This window comes from Lissotriton vulgaris, chromosome 6, assembly GCF_964263255.1.
Source record: "Lissotriton vulgaris chromosome 6, aLisVul1.2, whole genome shotgun sequence".
Lineage (NCBI taxonomy): Eukaryota > Metazoa > Chordata > Amphibia > Caudata > Salamandridae > Lissotriton > Lissotriton vulgaris.
The window spans coordinates 368,122,520-368,137,182 of NC_141694.1; the positions used below are offsets into that span (position 1 = coordinate 368,122,520).

At 43.9% G+C, this 14,663-nt stretch overlaps 1 protein-coding gene across 1 annotated transcript in view; it reads left to right on the plus strand.

Annotated features, from left to right (window-relative positions):
• Positions 1–14,663, plus strand: part of MYT1L (myelin transcription factor 1 like) — a 1,231,183-nt gene that overhangs the window by 802,494 nt on the left and 414,026 nt on the right. Inside the window, exons 4-6 of the mRNA XM_086926390.1 lie at positions 11,745–11,799; positions 11,983–12,016; positions 12,324–12,386. Coding sequence (XP_086782516.1) covers positions 11,745–11,799; positions 11,983–12,016; positions 12,324–12,386 — 152 coding nt within the window. The remainder of the gene's footprint in view (positions 1–11,744; positions 11,800–11,982; positions 12,017–12,323; positions 12,387–14,663) is intronic.

Below are 14,663 nucleotides of genomic sequence, written 5' to 3' on the forward strand. Positions count from 1 at the left end.
TGCTCTAGTGAGAGCAATCAATTCCGCAGCTTGGGCAGAATTCTGATTCAATCTTGCAGTTTCAACAACAGTGTTCAGTGTTACAACAGCATAAGCAGTAGTCACATCGCCATTCGGCAACTTAAAACATGACCCATCCACATACAGGGTGCCATCCGGATCTTCCAATGGGGTGTTTTTAAGGTCCACTCGACCTTTCGTTTCTTCTTCAGTCCTCAAGTAGCAGTCATGTTCTGCTACTTCATCTGACTCTGCACTAATCGGTAACAAAGTTGCCGGATTTAGGACATTACAACGTTTTATCTGAATATGGCTTGCCAAGAGCGTCAATTCGTACCCAGATAACCTCGCACTCGTCAAGTGCTGAGTTTTCGTCCGATTCAAAAGAGTATCGACTGCATGCGGAACCATCACCATAAGCATATTATCCATGACCAATCCTGCTGATTGTCGGATGGAGACCGCAGCTGCCGCAGTTGCTCTCAAACAACTCGGCAATGCTCTAGCTACTGGGTCTAAGGTCGAGGAAAAATATGCACATGGACGTTGCTTACCACCAAAAGGTTGCGTCAGAACACTCAAAGCACAACCGTCCCTCTCGTGAACATATAACGTGAACGGCTTACCGTAGTCAGGGGTACCTAACACAGGAGCCGAACACAATGAATCACGCAGTTCAGAAAAACTTTTCTGACATTCATCCGTCCATGGTAAAGGAGTTGAAACATCCTTGCACGTAAGAGCCACCAATGGTTTCGCTAGCAATGAAAAATTAGGAATCCATTGCCTGCAGTACGACGTGATACCTAGAAAGGCACGCACATCTCTTTGGGTTTTTGGCACAGCCATTCGCGCAATCGCTGCAATTCTCTCTGGGGTCAATCTCCTTCCCTCCTTTGACAATAAGTGACCTAGATAGGTCACTTCTTGACAACAATATTGGAGTTTAGAAGGTGACACCTTGTGATTTAATTCACAGAGATGTTGCAGCAACGACACTGTCGCAATTTTGCAAATGTCCTGAGTATCAGCGGCCACCAATAAGTCGTCAACGTATTGAATTAAAGCCGCACCAACCGGCAACCGAAACGCATCCAGCTGACCCTTCAAGGCTTGACTGTAAATCGATGGACTTTCACAGTAGCCCTGAGGAGCGCGTTTGAACCGGAAACTACGTCCACCGAGAGAGAAACCGAAAAGGTCCCTACTCTCTTCGGCAATCGGGATGCTGAAAAACGCATTTTTCAAGTCAATCACCGAAAACCATGAAGCAGTAGCTGGAATCAGAGTCAGTAGCGCCGTGATGTCAGGCACAACAGGAAATTGAGGAACCACAATTTTATTTACCTCCCGTAAATCGATAACAAAGCGATAAACAGGCGGTTTTGTAGGATCTGAACGTTTAAGAATGGGCAGTACAGGGCTATTGCACACGTTTCCCCGAGTCTCTTCAATAACATCTTTCTCGATCAGATCATAAATGATCGCTAACAAAGCTCGTTCACCATCAAGGGAGATACGATACTGGGGAATACGTGGCAATCGCACATTCGATTTCAACTGAACAACATAGGGGGAGATATCAAGTAGGCCCACATCATTTGGACCCGTCGCCCACAAAGACGCAGGAAGAGAACTCAATTCCGGTGGAAGCTTATCGAGGGACAAATACATGGGAGAGACTACCCTCTCTCCTAACGTAAGCTTTACACCCGCAGGAGAACAATACAAAGTTGCGTACAAACGTTTAAGCAAATCCAGACCCAAAAGATTTTCACCACAACCAGTAGTCAAAATCAACGGAGCTTCTAGCTCACGTGGCCCAATTTGAAGGGGCAAAGGGCGCGAAACTGGATTGCTAACGGGGGCGCCAGAGAATCCAACGGAAACATTTGTTAAGCCAGACAAAGGTGCGCCAGGGAGTTTCGAATGCATGATAGAACTTTTCGCTGCACCAGTGTCCAACAGAAAAGGCTCAACGACGCCCGATGTAGCAACTGCGACGTAAGGCCCTCTCTGATCAACCGGAACTGATACCACTCCCTCTCCTTGTCTTTGGCTGTCCTAGTAGTTACTGTCGTCAGTTCCCTGATCGACGTAATAATCGTCTACATTGTACTGCGCAGATCGTCCTTGCGATGATCCACGTTGATCGAAACAGTTATTAGAATTAGACGAGTTGTCAAAGCGATCGTTCTGAGCACCACGACCTCTACCACGTGATGCGTGCTGTGAACCACCACGGCCTCCTTTAGACGAGTTACCACTATTACGTTCATTCAAAGCAGGACAATTAAATTTAATGTGTCCTTCCTGTCTACAATAAGCACATTGATTGTACCCTAACGAGGATCTTTGGAAGGAGGAATCATTACGTGGCTGTGATCGATTCGATTGCGACTGCGATCTATTCTGTTGGGGCGCATTCTGATTAGAACGCGGCGGATACGCTTGTTGCAACAACACTTTAGTTTTTAGTTCTTTCGTCTTTTTGTCAGCACGGTCATTCTCCTCTTTCTCCCTATTCTCATAATATTGTGCCGTAGCCAATATCTGAGCTGAGGTAGAAACGGCCCATGCACTCTCTGAATTCTTCAATTTATTGCTCAAATCGGGCAACAAGTTCGAACCAAATTTATCCACAAACAACCTCTGTCCACCCTCAGTACCCATATCCTGTCCACTGTGGTCAATGAATGCTTCTTCAAACCTCGTAAAGAAGTCCGAAACACTCTCATCTTTCTTTTGTTTGCAAGCTGACAGTTTATCCCAATTTACCCTCATAGATGGCATAAGAGTCTTCATTAACGTTATTATTCGCTGAGGAAGAGCAGTAATCAACTGGTCGGGTTTAGCAGCAGCCACTTGTCCAGCATCTGCCGCTGTAATGGCAGCCCAATCACCGCCTAATTCATTTGCGTGATCTTGGTGACGAATCTTAGCCCATACCGGTTGCGGTACGACGTTGCCAAACAACATGTCGATATCGGCAAGATTCATTACCGTAGCATCTACGAGCTGCGATAATTCCTTATAATACCCAGTAGGATTTTTCCGAGGATCGGGCAAGGATTGTTTCACCTGAAGCACTTCCGATCATTTCCATGGGAGGTGTATCCACACTCTCTCAAAGTGCGCCACTACCTGAGGATTAGCATTGGTATCAGCTGGTATCCAAACTGGCGGAACTTCACGCATAGGATATTGGCCAGACTCGTCTGGTTGGTGTTCAATATCCTCGACAAACAATGCATGAGGTATTGGAGCGGGACGGAAGGATAATAATCGCTCAATAGCACGTCGGACATTAGTATCTACTATCAGTCCAGTCGCGAACTGAAGCCGAAGCTCAGACAGGGCGGTCAGCACCTCGTCAGGCGCGTCGGCCGCTATCTGATCATGAAGGAACTTGCACATTTCGTCAAACACATATCTCTGAGTTGGTATGTTGAATTGACTAAATGTTTCGAGGACAACACGGGGAGGACTTCTCTGAGGATTTACCATCCAACCCATCGCCATATTGTATAGCGCAACGCGTTCCCTGTTACCAGGAAGCTGACTACGTCTCTGAGGACCATCGGAACCAGCAGACCCATGAACAGGTCCGAGCGACTGAAAGAAACTAGCTGCAAGGGGAGAATTACGACTACGAGTAGAGGGAGAGAGATACGACACAGGACTAACAAGAGAAGGAGTGGAAACAGTAGCAGCAACAGGGGTTAACAAAACAGGAGCAGTAGCGGGAGCAGGAGTATGTGGAAGCGGAGGAGCCGTAGGGATAGCAACAGACAAGGGAGCGGGAACAGACGGAAGAGCGGGTGCAGGTTGAGGAACAGGTGGAGGAACAATCGGTGGAAGAACAGGTACAGCAGGGACCACAGGAGCTGCGGTACCCTGTACGTACGGAGGTGGCGACTTCATAAGATAGGACATTAAAGGATCCTCAACTGCCTCTTCCTTCTTATCCGACTCCGTAGGCAAAGCAGGATAACATTTATCTATGGTCATACGCTGTAGTCTTTCGAACACTTCCTTATCCTTATCCTCCTTATCACGCTGGAACTGCTCAGCTTTCTTCACTATGGTAGCAACATTATCTCGCTGACTACGTTTATTCTGTCTGATCTCTTTCTGTCGGGCTTCCTTGCGCCACAACCGAAAGGCATCAAACATGGCCGGCCTTGATTTACGTTCGAACAACTTTATTTCTAGATTGTCTAAGATCGACGCCTCGAAGCTACCGTGAGGTGGCCAACGAAGGTCGCCGTCTTTCTTTGTATATTTAACCCAATAATCGTTAAAGGTAATCGGGCCTAGCCCATGTTTACTATACAAGTCATAAGTAGGAGTTCCAACCGGAGGTATCGGACACGAGTCCTCCAGTCGGGAATCCGCACCACAAGGTCTGAAACAACTGAACAAAGTACTGCGACTAGGCATCTTGCACACTAGCCGAGTTTCACAAACTTCAAGGGTTACGGGATTTACCAAGTCCCAGCAAAGAACAAAACCCTCGGTTTTTGGCGGCTGCAGTCGTCAAACAATACAACGAAGTACCAAGAACCATAAATGCAATGGAACCATGCAACCACTAAGTAACCACAACCAAGAACTCTGGGAGCGACCCACAAATACTTAACTCAAAGATCGATGGCGTCACCAGGAAGGCCCGTCAATCGTCTCGCTATACCAAGGTCTACGCCAGGCGCCAAAACAGGTCTACAGTCAGGGCAGCAGTCCGTCGCAGCCGTCCGGAGGCGGGAATCTTCGCGGGAAAAGTCTTCGGGCCACTTATTTCGACAACAGGATCGATGAAGCGGAGTGCACCTTCCCTCGGAGATTTCACACGAAGTTCCTCACGATCGTCGGGCTTGGACCGGTACCACTGATGCAGCCCCACGTTGGGTGCCAACTGAAGGACTGGGTTCTTTTGGACCCAGCGGTGCCAGGGCACAACACCTGAAACCTTCGTGGGTAACCTGCTCCGGCGTACAAGTCACAGAGACACGGGACACTTCCTTTGACGTCAAAGATTCAAGGTTTATTTGCTGCAGGGAACACAGAAATCACAGGAAGTACATCGAGTGTAGTTCGGGGAGACTGCTTCAAATTGGTTCTGTGGATCGCTCCTTTTATACAGTTTTTACCCATAGGATAACATGATACACAAAAGTTTACAACCCGGTTCCCACAATTATCCCCCAGAGGGGTCGCTTTGGTCACTTTGAAACACACAAGGTCCGGAACATAAGTGCGGAAACATTTGGCGGTTCCCAACTGTAAAAACCCATCTTCCCACCATTAGCAAATTCCAATCAGCAGTAAAATAGATCGAAATAGGAACGAAAACAGGTGCAGAGGAAGACGGAGACAGTGGGGAGATCGGAAAGGGTGTAAAAAGGGGAGGTGTCGGGAAACACGAGATACAGGCATCAAAGGGACGTGCCTAATGAGATGCACGGCTGAGACAATAAGCCCGTGCGGCAAGATGAGCCTCGTACGGCGCCATCTGCCTTACAGCAGCAACCACCTCGTCATAAAGACATTTACAAAGAACATGTGTCTTCCGCAAATATCTTGGGAGTCCCAGGGTCGCGAAGCGGACAGCGTCCGTTCGCTGGCTACTTGAGGGCAAGAGACAAAATGGATGCCGTATCTAAGATGGAACCCGTGGGTACAGATGAAAAACCCACATAACAAACAAACGGTTTAAGTTAGCACAGCGAAACTGCGCACACTTATTAAACTTGTCATTTGCGGTTCATAGATACCAGACTCGACCATATTCGTGCGAGTCGAAAACACCACTTACAATTGTCACGGAACCTCAGGTGTTGATAGTTTTTGAGTGGTAGGTTAGAATTAAGTGAGATGGGAGAGCACAAGGCTAATGAAGGCCTACTGAAAAGTGAAGATAGGGAAGATTCTCAAGAGAGTTCTTTTGCCCGTGCATTTTTTTGGTTACACAGGTACACATAATTACACTGGCATTTATAATTCCTGAATTTCACATGATTTGAAATGTGTGTACAATTTTCACCATGTCATTTAAGGCAGATGTTTAGGGATGTTTCCCCTTGGGAGAGTGATTTGAGTGGGAAAAATCTTTCTAAAATGTGTTATTTCTCCTCAAACCACTCTCACCCCACTATCTTGCATGTTTTTTTCCATTTTTTATGGGAATACCCAAATATTCTACTGACATGTATTGTGTAAATTTTGCAATTGTCTGAAAATGACATCTCCTTTACAAAACAATGCTTGCAAATTTCCCACACCCCTAGATCTCAGTCAATAGAACTCAGATTTGTTGGCCATGTTAACATGGGGTTCAAGGCTGGTTTTAGAGCCAAATATTTTTTTAGGGCTTTAGAATGATGGGTTCCCACGATGATTGGGTGCTTAATTCCATCTCCCACCAGTATGTGGCTCTAGGATTTATATCTTTCAAAATGTAGTTTCACATAATTTATGATCATCCAGGCAAAGAGGGCAGAGACAAAGGAAATGAGAACAGAGCTGCCAATAGCTGAGTAGGTCAACTTTCATAAGGTTCTCAGTGTCATCAGCATAACTGTAGCAGGTTAGCATGCAGGACTCAAAGATGTGCAGCACACTTGATTGGACATGGATATGACATGAAATATGGAGTCTCCATGATAATGTTTGTAATGCAAGAGGAGTGAGGAAATAAGTCTATGCCTTAATGGACACAAATGTCACACTGACATGTGTGGAAAGTGGAATAAAGAAGCACACCAAATTCAGTTACAGCACAATGCAATGAAGACAGCAGTTCCATTCTCATAAAGTCGAGATTGAGGTTATCCTGGGTTGCAATGATGCATGTTTGTGTCCCGTGGCATGGACAGAAGCCAAACTGCACTCTGTTCCTCAATTAAGTCAGTGAGGTGGAAGAACATAGCTTTTTGAATTATTTTAGCCAGTGTTTGTCCATTAGTGATCGGTCTATATTTGTCTGAGCTCTATGGAACAATTGCTTGCTTCTTTAATCGGAGAATAACATGTGAAGTCATTAATAAATTGTGGTAGGTTAGCTCAAGGATGAGATCTTTGTGAAAAACAAAATATGTATTGTTTGTTGATGAGAGAAGAACATAGAACTGAAGATGGTTGGGGCTCGTGAACTGAACATCTAGGTAAGCATAAAGGAAGAATGAGAAATGGTTTGACAACAAGGAAAATAGGATTTGTGTGACATCAGGTAGCAGGTACAAGCCAGTCACAAAACAAGAGTTAATTGAGTCAAGAAAGCAAAAGGAAAACGTAAAAATAGCTTACAACGTGTCCATGAGAGCATCCTACAGTTTAACTAGTGAGAAGATAATTAGCAGATGGCCAAGAGACAAAGAGGAAACAATAGAGTTTGAAACTTAACTAAAGGATAAGTGTTTAGAGACGTTCAAGGGATAGAAAAGAGATAGGTAGACAGAGTAATCAATGCAAATTTTTCATTCATTTGCAAGTGATTTCTAAATCAATGAATTTGTATACAGGTCAATTTATTATCTTGCCTAGGCCATGCACGTGGGAGACTATTCGATTAAATAAGATTGGTTTCAGTTGGTTTCTCATTATCCAGGTTGGCAGTTTTCATTTCTTCAAAACCATCTGCCACAGACCCCTTATAAAAATAGGTTTGATAACTCAGAACTGGAAAAAATGCTAAATTACAAAAAAATGAAGTCGGACCATTTTTTTAGTTTAAAAGCTCAACGCCGGAAAGAATAATGTGTTGTAAGAAGAGGCATTTGAGTTCCCTGAAACAGTTGTGGTGAAGGCCCTACTTCCAAAGAGTTCACCTTCAGAGACAAGGACTAACATGGATAAGAGACCAGACATTTTTTACTCGCGCTGTCACCCCCGCGTGGGAGCCAGGGCATTTGAATATTTGTCAACCAGCAACCTGCCTTAATTAGCATAAAGTTCGACAGAGAAGGCAGCTTGCATATTCTGAGGCTTAGAAATAAAAGGGTTAGTGTGCATCAAGGAGTAATACGGATGTATGACGTTACAACGCATACTTTTACATCGCATACCATTACAACGTGATTTTTACAACGCAGGATCCATTACAATGCATGCCTTTACAACGCATGACATTACATAGCAGATGCTATTACAACGCATGCCATTACAACGTAAGTATAGGTAAGTATATCTTTTTTTAAAAAATTGTAATTAATTTAATTTAATTAATTTAATTTAATTAATTTAATTTATTTAACATAGTTTTTTTTTAAACTGAACCCTTAAAATACCCCTGTACCCCATAACCCAAACCTAGCCCTGAACCCTAAAAATACCCCTGTACCCCATAACCCAAAACTAGCCCTGAACCCTAAAAATACCCCTGTACCCCATAACCCAAACCTAGCCATGAACCCTAAAAATACCCCTGTACCCCAAAACCCAAACCTAGCCCTGAACCCTAAAAATACCCCTGTACCCCATAACCCAAACCTAGCCCTGAACCCTAAAAATACCCCTGTACCCCATAACCCAAACCGAGCCCTAAACCCTAAAAATACCCAAACACCCCAAAACATATACCTCAGTACCCCAAAACATATACTCCTATATTCATACTTATTTTTTAAAAGTACTTAAATTAATATATTTAATTTATTTTTAAAAAATACATACATTAATATATTTATTTATTTTTAATATTAATTACATTAATTAAATAAAGTTAAATAAAATATAAAATAAAATTATATACTTACCTATACTTACGTTGTAATGGCATGCGTTGTAATAGCATCTGCTATGTAATGTCATGCGTTGTAAAGGCATGCATTGTAATGGATCCTGCGTTGTAAAAGTTGCGATGTAATGGTAGTGCGTTGTAAAAGTTGCGTTGTAACGGGTGTTTCCCAGTAATACATATCAGACAGGAAGTCGAAGCCTTCATCGGTTAGGAACTCAACTTTAGGAAAATGCAGAAATGTTCAGTTGTGGGGTTGCATTTCATACAAATATCAAACAGTATAAACAAATGACAACACATTATTTGAGGAAAGCATTGAAGGACTGAGGAGATTGATGAGACTATACACAAAAGTGGCTACCTTCTGACTTTGTCAAACTAAGTGCCATTTGTTCCCTAAAGCAGCGCTTTCGGTCTTGCCTTTCATGGAGAATTTGAAGTGAGTGAACTTGGCTTCTCAATGGAGGTAGGAAATAGTTCGAGGGTGCTGGTACTAAAGTTTGTCTTTTTGGCTGATGGGCACATTAGGTCAAGGTTTGGAAATCGAAGAGAGATGAAGAAGGCATGCGGAAATGCTAATTTGACTAGAATTGCTTACAAACTGGTTATTGGCTGTTCACATTAGAGAAATCCAGAGAACTTGTTCTCTTACTTTACAAAGATGGATCCCTCTGAAGAGGCTACCATTCGACATGCTTATGAATCGGTTCAGAAGCCCATCATTTTATCCAATGTTTTCTATAGCGCGAACCAGACCCAGAGATTGGGTGTCAGAGCGCTTTACATTTCAACCATCTTCGATATTAGCGGATATCCAATTCTTTTGCGTCAAAAACAAGTCTATGTATTCATTAACATTGGCATATATATATCCATACACAAGACAAATGTAATGCAGAATAATAGAGATCATTAGATTACAATCAAGATTGTTGTTTCGTACTTAAATTTACCATAATACTATTTCTGAGATCTTCTATGACAAAGCTGTTTATCATATTATGTTAAAATACATTGTTCGTTATGGGAGAAATATACCCATCATTTTGTGCAAATAAGTTCAGGATAGAAGCAGCCACAAATGCAGCTTGGAAAGGCTGTGTGGCACTAAGGAAGGTGAAACTAAAGCATCTAAAAGAGATGCAATGCAATGGCCACATTTTGATCACATTTCCCCCAACTCTCTTTATACCGATTTTAGCAGTTGAGTTAAAAAATGTTGACTGCAGTGATAATGTAGAACCAAGCACTCCTAGGCCACAAGGGCAAAGCAAAGTGCAGCCTTGTGAAAATAGTCCAAAAGAATCGAACTGTTGCATATGCTAAGAAGACCAGGCTTTATATATCTTGATAATACAACTAAAAGGTAATGATCTCACAAGATTAAGTAGGGGCCGGATTTTGGCTGACATGAAGAAGTGCCTGATCACATTAGACAGAGTGATTGATAAAACTAAATGTGTTTTGAAAGAAATCATTCTGAGGTTCTTAACGCATGGTGCACTTTCACACGTGGCAGCTGAAAAAGTGTATAAGCAGGTTGTTTCAGGTCTTAGCCACCAGGGCGGAGAAAGAGCGGCCTTCGCTCTTAGTCCGTCTGATGTGATGTGCGGCTGCTAGGAAGAGGGATTTGAAGCAGATTTTCCCGTATGGGTAGATGGAAGTTCATTCAAGTGTTGAGGTACACTGGTCCTTCATTATGTAGTGCCTTGTAAGTGTAGATGAGCAGCTTGAACTGACATCTCTTCGCAACTGGTACCCAGTGGAAGTTCCTGAGGTGAGCGGCGAAGTGAGTTCACCTGGGGAGGTCAAGGATAAGTCTAGCCACAGTGTTCTGGATAGTCTGGAGTTTCATCATGAGTTGGTTGGTAGTTCCAAAATAGAGGGTGTTGCCGTAGTCTAGTCTACTGGTGACAAGAGTTTGTGTGACCGTTCACCTGATGTTGGGTGGGAGCCATCTGAAGACCTTCCTGAGCATTCGAAGGATGAGGAAGCAGCGCTGACCTTCTGCTTTATCGAGAGCTGGCTGCCGAGGATGATGCCTAGGTTGCGGTTCTGTTCGGTGGGTTTAGGAGTTGGGCCTAGCTCAGGTGGCCACCATTCGTTGTTCCAGAGGGTGTCATTGCCTTTCCCGAAGAGGAGTACTTCTGTTATGTCAGTGTTGAGTTTGAGACAGTTGTTGTTCATCCAGGCGGCCACGCCATTCATGCATTTTTGTTACTTGTCCCTGGTGGTCGTTGTGTTGTTAGTAAGGTAGAGGATGAGTTTGGTGTCATCCACATAGGAGACGATGATGAGTCCATGGCTCTTGACGATGTTAGCCAGGGGTGGCATGTACATTTTGAAGATATGGCCCTAAATACGGTCTCATTATCCGGATTACACAGGGATTTAGTCAATAGACTTCCAACCATCGGATGTAGACATGGACCTTTTCTTATTGAACATTTGCAGGATTTTGAACTGTGCATAAAAATATCTGCATTTATTTTGAAGCCAGACAATTATGCACATTTATATTAAGCAATGTGGACGAAAGCCAGTTGGTCAGTGAGATTCAGTACCCAAGGTCAATATGCCCTGTAACGGGAGGTAATCCTACACTGAGAGGGTCCATGGGATGCTGGTCAGCAGGGGAAGGAGGAAGTGAACCACTTTCTGACATACACAACTCTTCCACCTCACACCAGCGGATTAGCAGTGGGGCACAAGTGCTGCAGTGCAGATTTTTATGTATAGGAGAACGTCTGAAAAGTTAAGCCTGGGATTTTGGAACTGCTAAAGGAGGTATTTTTACAGCACTGGCCCAGTTTGCAGGACATCTCAGGTAACACTTTAGCCTTTTCACTCAAATAGAATCATTTGTTTACGAAAACCATAAATGTGTAAGGCTATAGAATGAACATGCTGCGAATAGATTGTGTGCAAGCCCTTCCTTCTGATTGTGTACATTGATAGTCTGTGCATGCAGGGAAGGGACACTGACTGCCTGCTAATCTATTCCCAGATGGAGGTGGATACGGACGAGAAGCGCCATCGCACACGCTCCAAAGGTGTTCGAGGTACGTCTCTTGCTTCACTAAATCACTCAAGGCCCGCGCTCAGGGTGACCTTCCTCCCGCAGACTCTCTTTGCACGACTCATCCTGACCCCTTCTTTTCACACAACCCTTTCAGCCATTTTCTCCAGCAGACGGCTCCTTGTAATAGATGATAAATTTTTATACATTTTCCATCTCTCTGCAGTTCCCGTGGAACCCGCCATACAAGAGCTGTTCAGGTTAGTGCTCTGAGTGTAAAATGTATCCCCATTAGCAATTTAGAAAATTCATGCCTTCTAATGGATATAATGCACTTTCAAGTTCATTGGTGGCTTGCTCATGCCCTGCTGCACTGATGAAATGAAATCTCCAGAGACGTGATAATAAAAACGCATTTGGCATCCCCTCTTTTTCCCTTCTGTTATGTGATTTCTCTCTCTCTCTCTCTTTGTTTGCCTCCATCTCTGTAATACCCACTGCCTGCTTTTAGCATAATCTCCCGGCCTCGTCTTGGCACCTATATAATTAATTCTTTCCTTTTCGCAGCTGTCCCACTCCTGGCTGTGATGGCAGTGGTCACGTTAGTGGTAAATATGCAAGACATAGAAGGTAATTAAAATCTGTGTTTTTTTCGTTTGGAAGTAAAAATCTCTCACAATCAGGTCTTCTCACCTCCCCTTGTTAGAGCCCCAAAAATGAAGAGGCATGTACATTAGGAGCAGAAAACTGTCAAGAGGGCTTTAAGTGGGGTCGGTCCCTCTGAGTCTCAGACCAGGCAGTAATTAAATACTGACATAGAATATCATCCGTATCAGGCTCTACATTCATGTCCTTAACTTGACAGGCAAAAACACTGCTTGATTTGTGAACAACGGCTGTAAAAAATGTTAACTTACTTCAGGTCAACAATGCAGTCCCTGGTCACATTTCACTTGTTTTACTTAATCTTGCATTCCTTAAGAGTTTTTTGTTTTTTCCAGGATGTTTCATTTCTGTAGTTTTTCATCTGTGCAGCATGTTACACTTGTGTAGTGCATTCTGTGAACTGAGTCTACTCTAGGTGCCAGGGTGTGAGTTCAGGTTGTGGTTGAGTGTTCATGATGGGACACAATTGAAAGCTAGAGTTCAAGGTACTCTGAGTCTCTGACAGTACCTCTCAATGGGTCACAAAGGAGTTCAGAGTACATGCTCATCCATTCCTTGGCCTCTCAGTAGAGCGCACACAGCAAAAGTCTTATTCTATCTATAATTGTTGAATGTGTGTGAAGGAGGTGCATCACTGTTGCAATATTGATAGTGCGAGTGTTAAAGAAAAGCAGTGCTTACAGGTGAGTGGTTGTACGTACAGGGGTTGGAGAAGTGTAGAATGTAAAGAAATACATTCAAGAGTGAGTGAAAAGAGGGTGCTGAAGAGAAGGATGAGGTGTGAGATATGCAGATGGGGGATTTTGGTGAAAATGTAGTGAGTAAAAGGGTGCACCAGCCTAAAATAGAGAGAGTGCAGAGGAAAGTGGTGTGAAGGAAAGGACAGGGGTGATTGAGACCCAAATAATGTTGAATTCACAGTTTCATATTTTTAGAATCGAAACTTTTTCAGTACAACAAAATCATTGTGACTCATTTATCTTATCCAGCTAATAAGCATTGGAAGAGCCAATAGTTCTGGCTTGTTTTACACATAATGTTCATTGTTGTGTAATGTGTGTGATTGCAACAACAGAATGTTTGTGAAGTGGCACTGCAATACTGATTAGGTGGCACGCTATGGGAAACAAAATATTTTACTGTAGATGTTCTTAGGCCACTCCCTTATTGACATTGGCCACACCCCTTGTATATTCTTCCTCTTCCTCTTTTATATTCCCGCTTAAAGCTCTGGGTGTCAACTACTGTCCCAATGACGGGTTGCAAGCCACTCCTTCCCCATCACATTCTGGTTTCTGCTTCCAGGGCTCAGCTGGACCCGACACACCACAGTGTGTTTGTACAACACGTCTTGTTCATGTGTTTCCCGCTACAATGCCAATGTTCTTTGGAAAGTGCTCTGTTGCTCCTTGAAGCCAACTGTGTCCATCGAACACCTAAAAGCTATGTAATGATGAGCTAAACTTATTGAATGTGGCCGATGATTCAATTTTATTCATGGATACACAGGCAAATGCAACTGAAGAATTCTGCCCTCAGGACAGTTTTTCACCGTAAGCATCTACCTCATATCTTGTTGAGTTGCAAACCTCTGGCGATTATATTTCTCAAATGACTCACATGGTGACCTTACAGACATTCTGGGCCAGTTTGTCTTTAATGTCTTAATACAGCTCATGGAGGGATTTGTGATACGCGCTCTCCACGCCAGACTTTGCAATGAGGATGTTAAATAAGGTCAAAGCCAGAAGGAGATCAGTGGTAATGAGAATTTGAGATTCAGATGATTGTGCAACTCCCTCGCCTCCTACTTCCACAACAAGATCACAGACATACACAGCAGTTTCAACAACCAACCAACGCACACCACGACCGACCAGCCACCCCCCCCCACCACCACCCTCCACGCCTGGACCCCGATCAGCACAGAAGACACCATCCGCACGATGAACTCAATCCACTCCGGATCACCGACCGACCCCTGCCCCCACCACATCTTCAACAAGGCCGACGCTGTCATCGCACCCCACCTGCGAGACATCATCAACACATCCTTCGACACCGCCATCTTCCCCGAGAGCTGGAAACACGCCGAACTCAGCGCTCTACTCAAGAAACCAACAGCGGACCCCACCGACCTCAAGAATTACCGCCCCATCTCGCTTCTCCCGTTTCCAGCCAAAGTCATCGAGAAGACCGTCAACAAGCAGATGGCCGCCTTCCTCGAGACGAACGGATCCC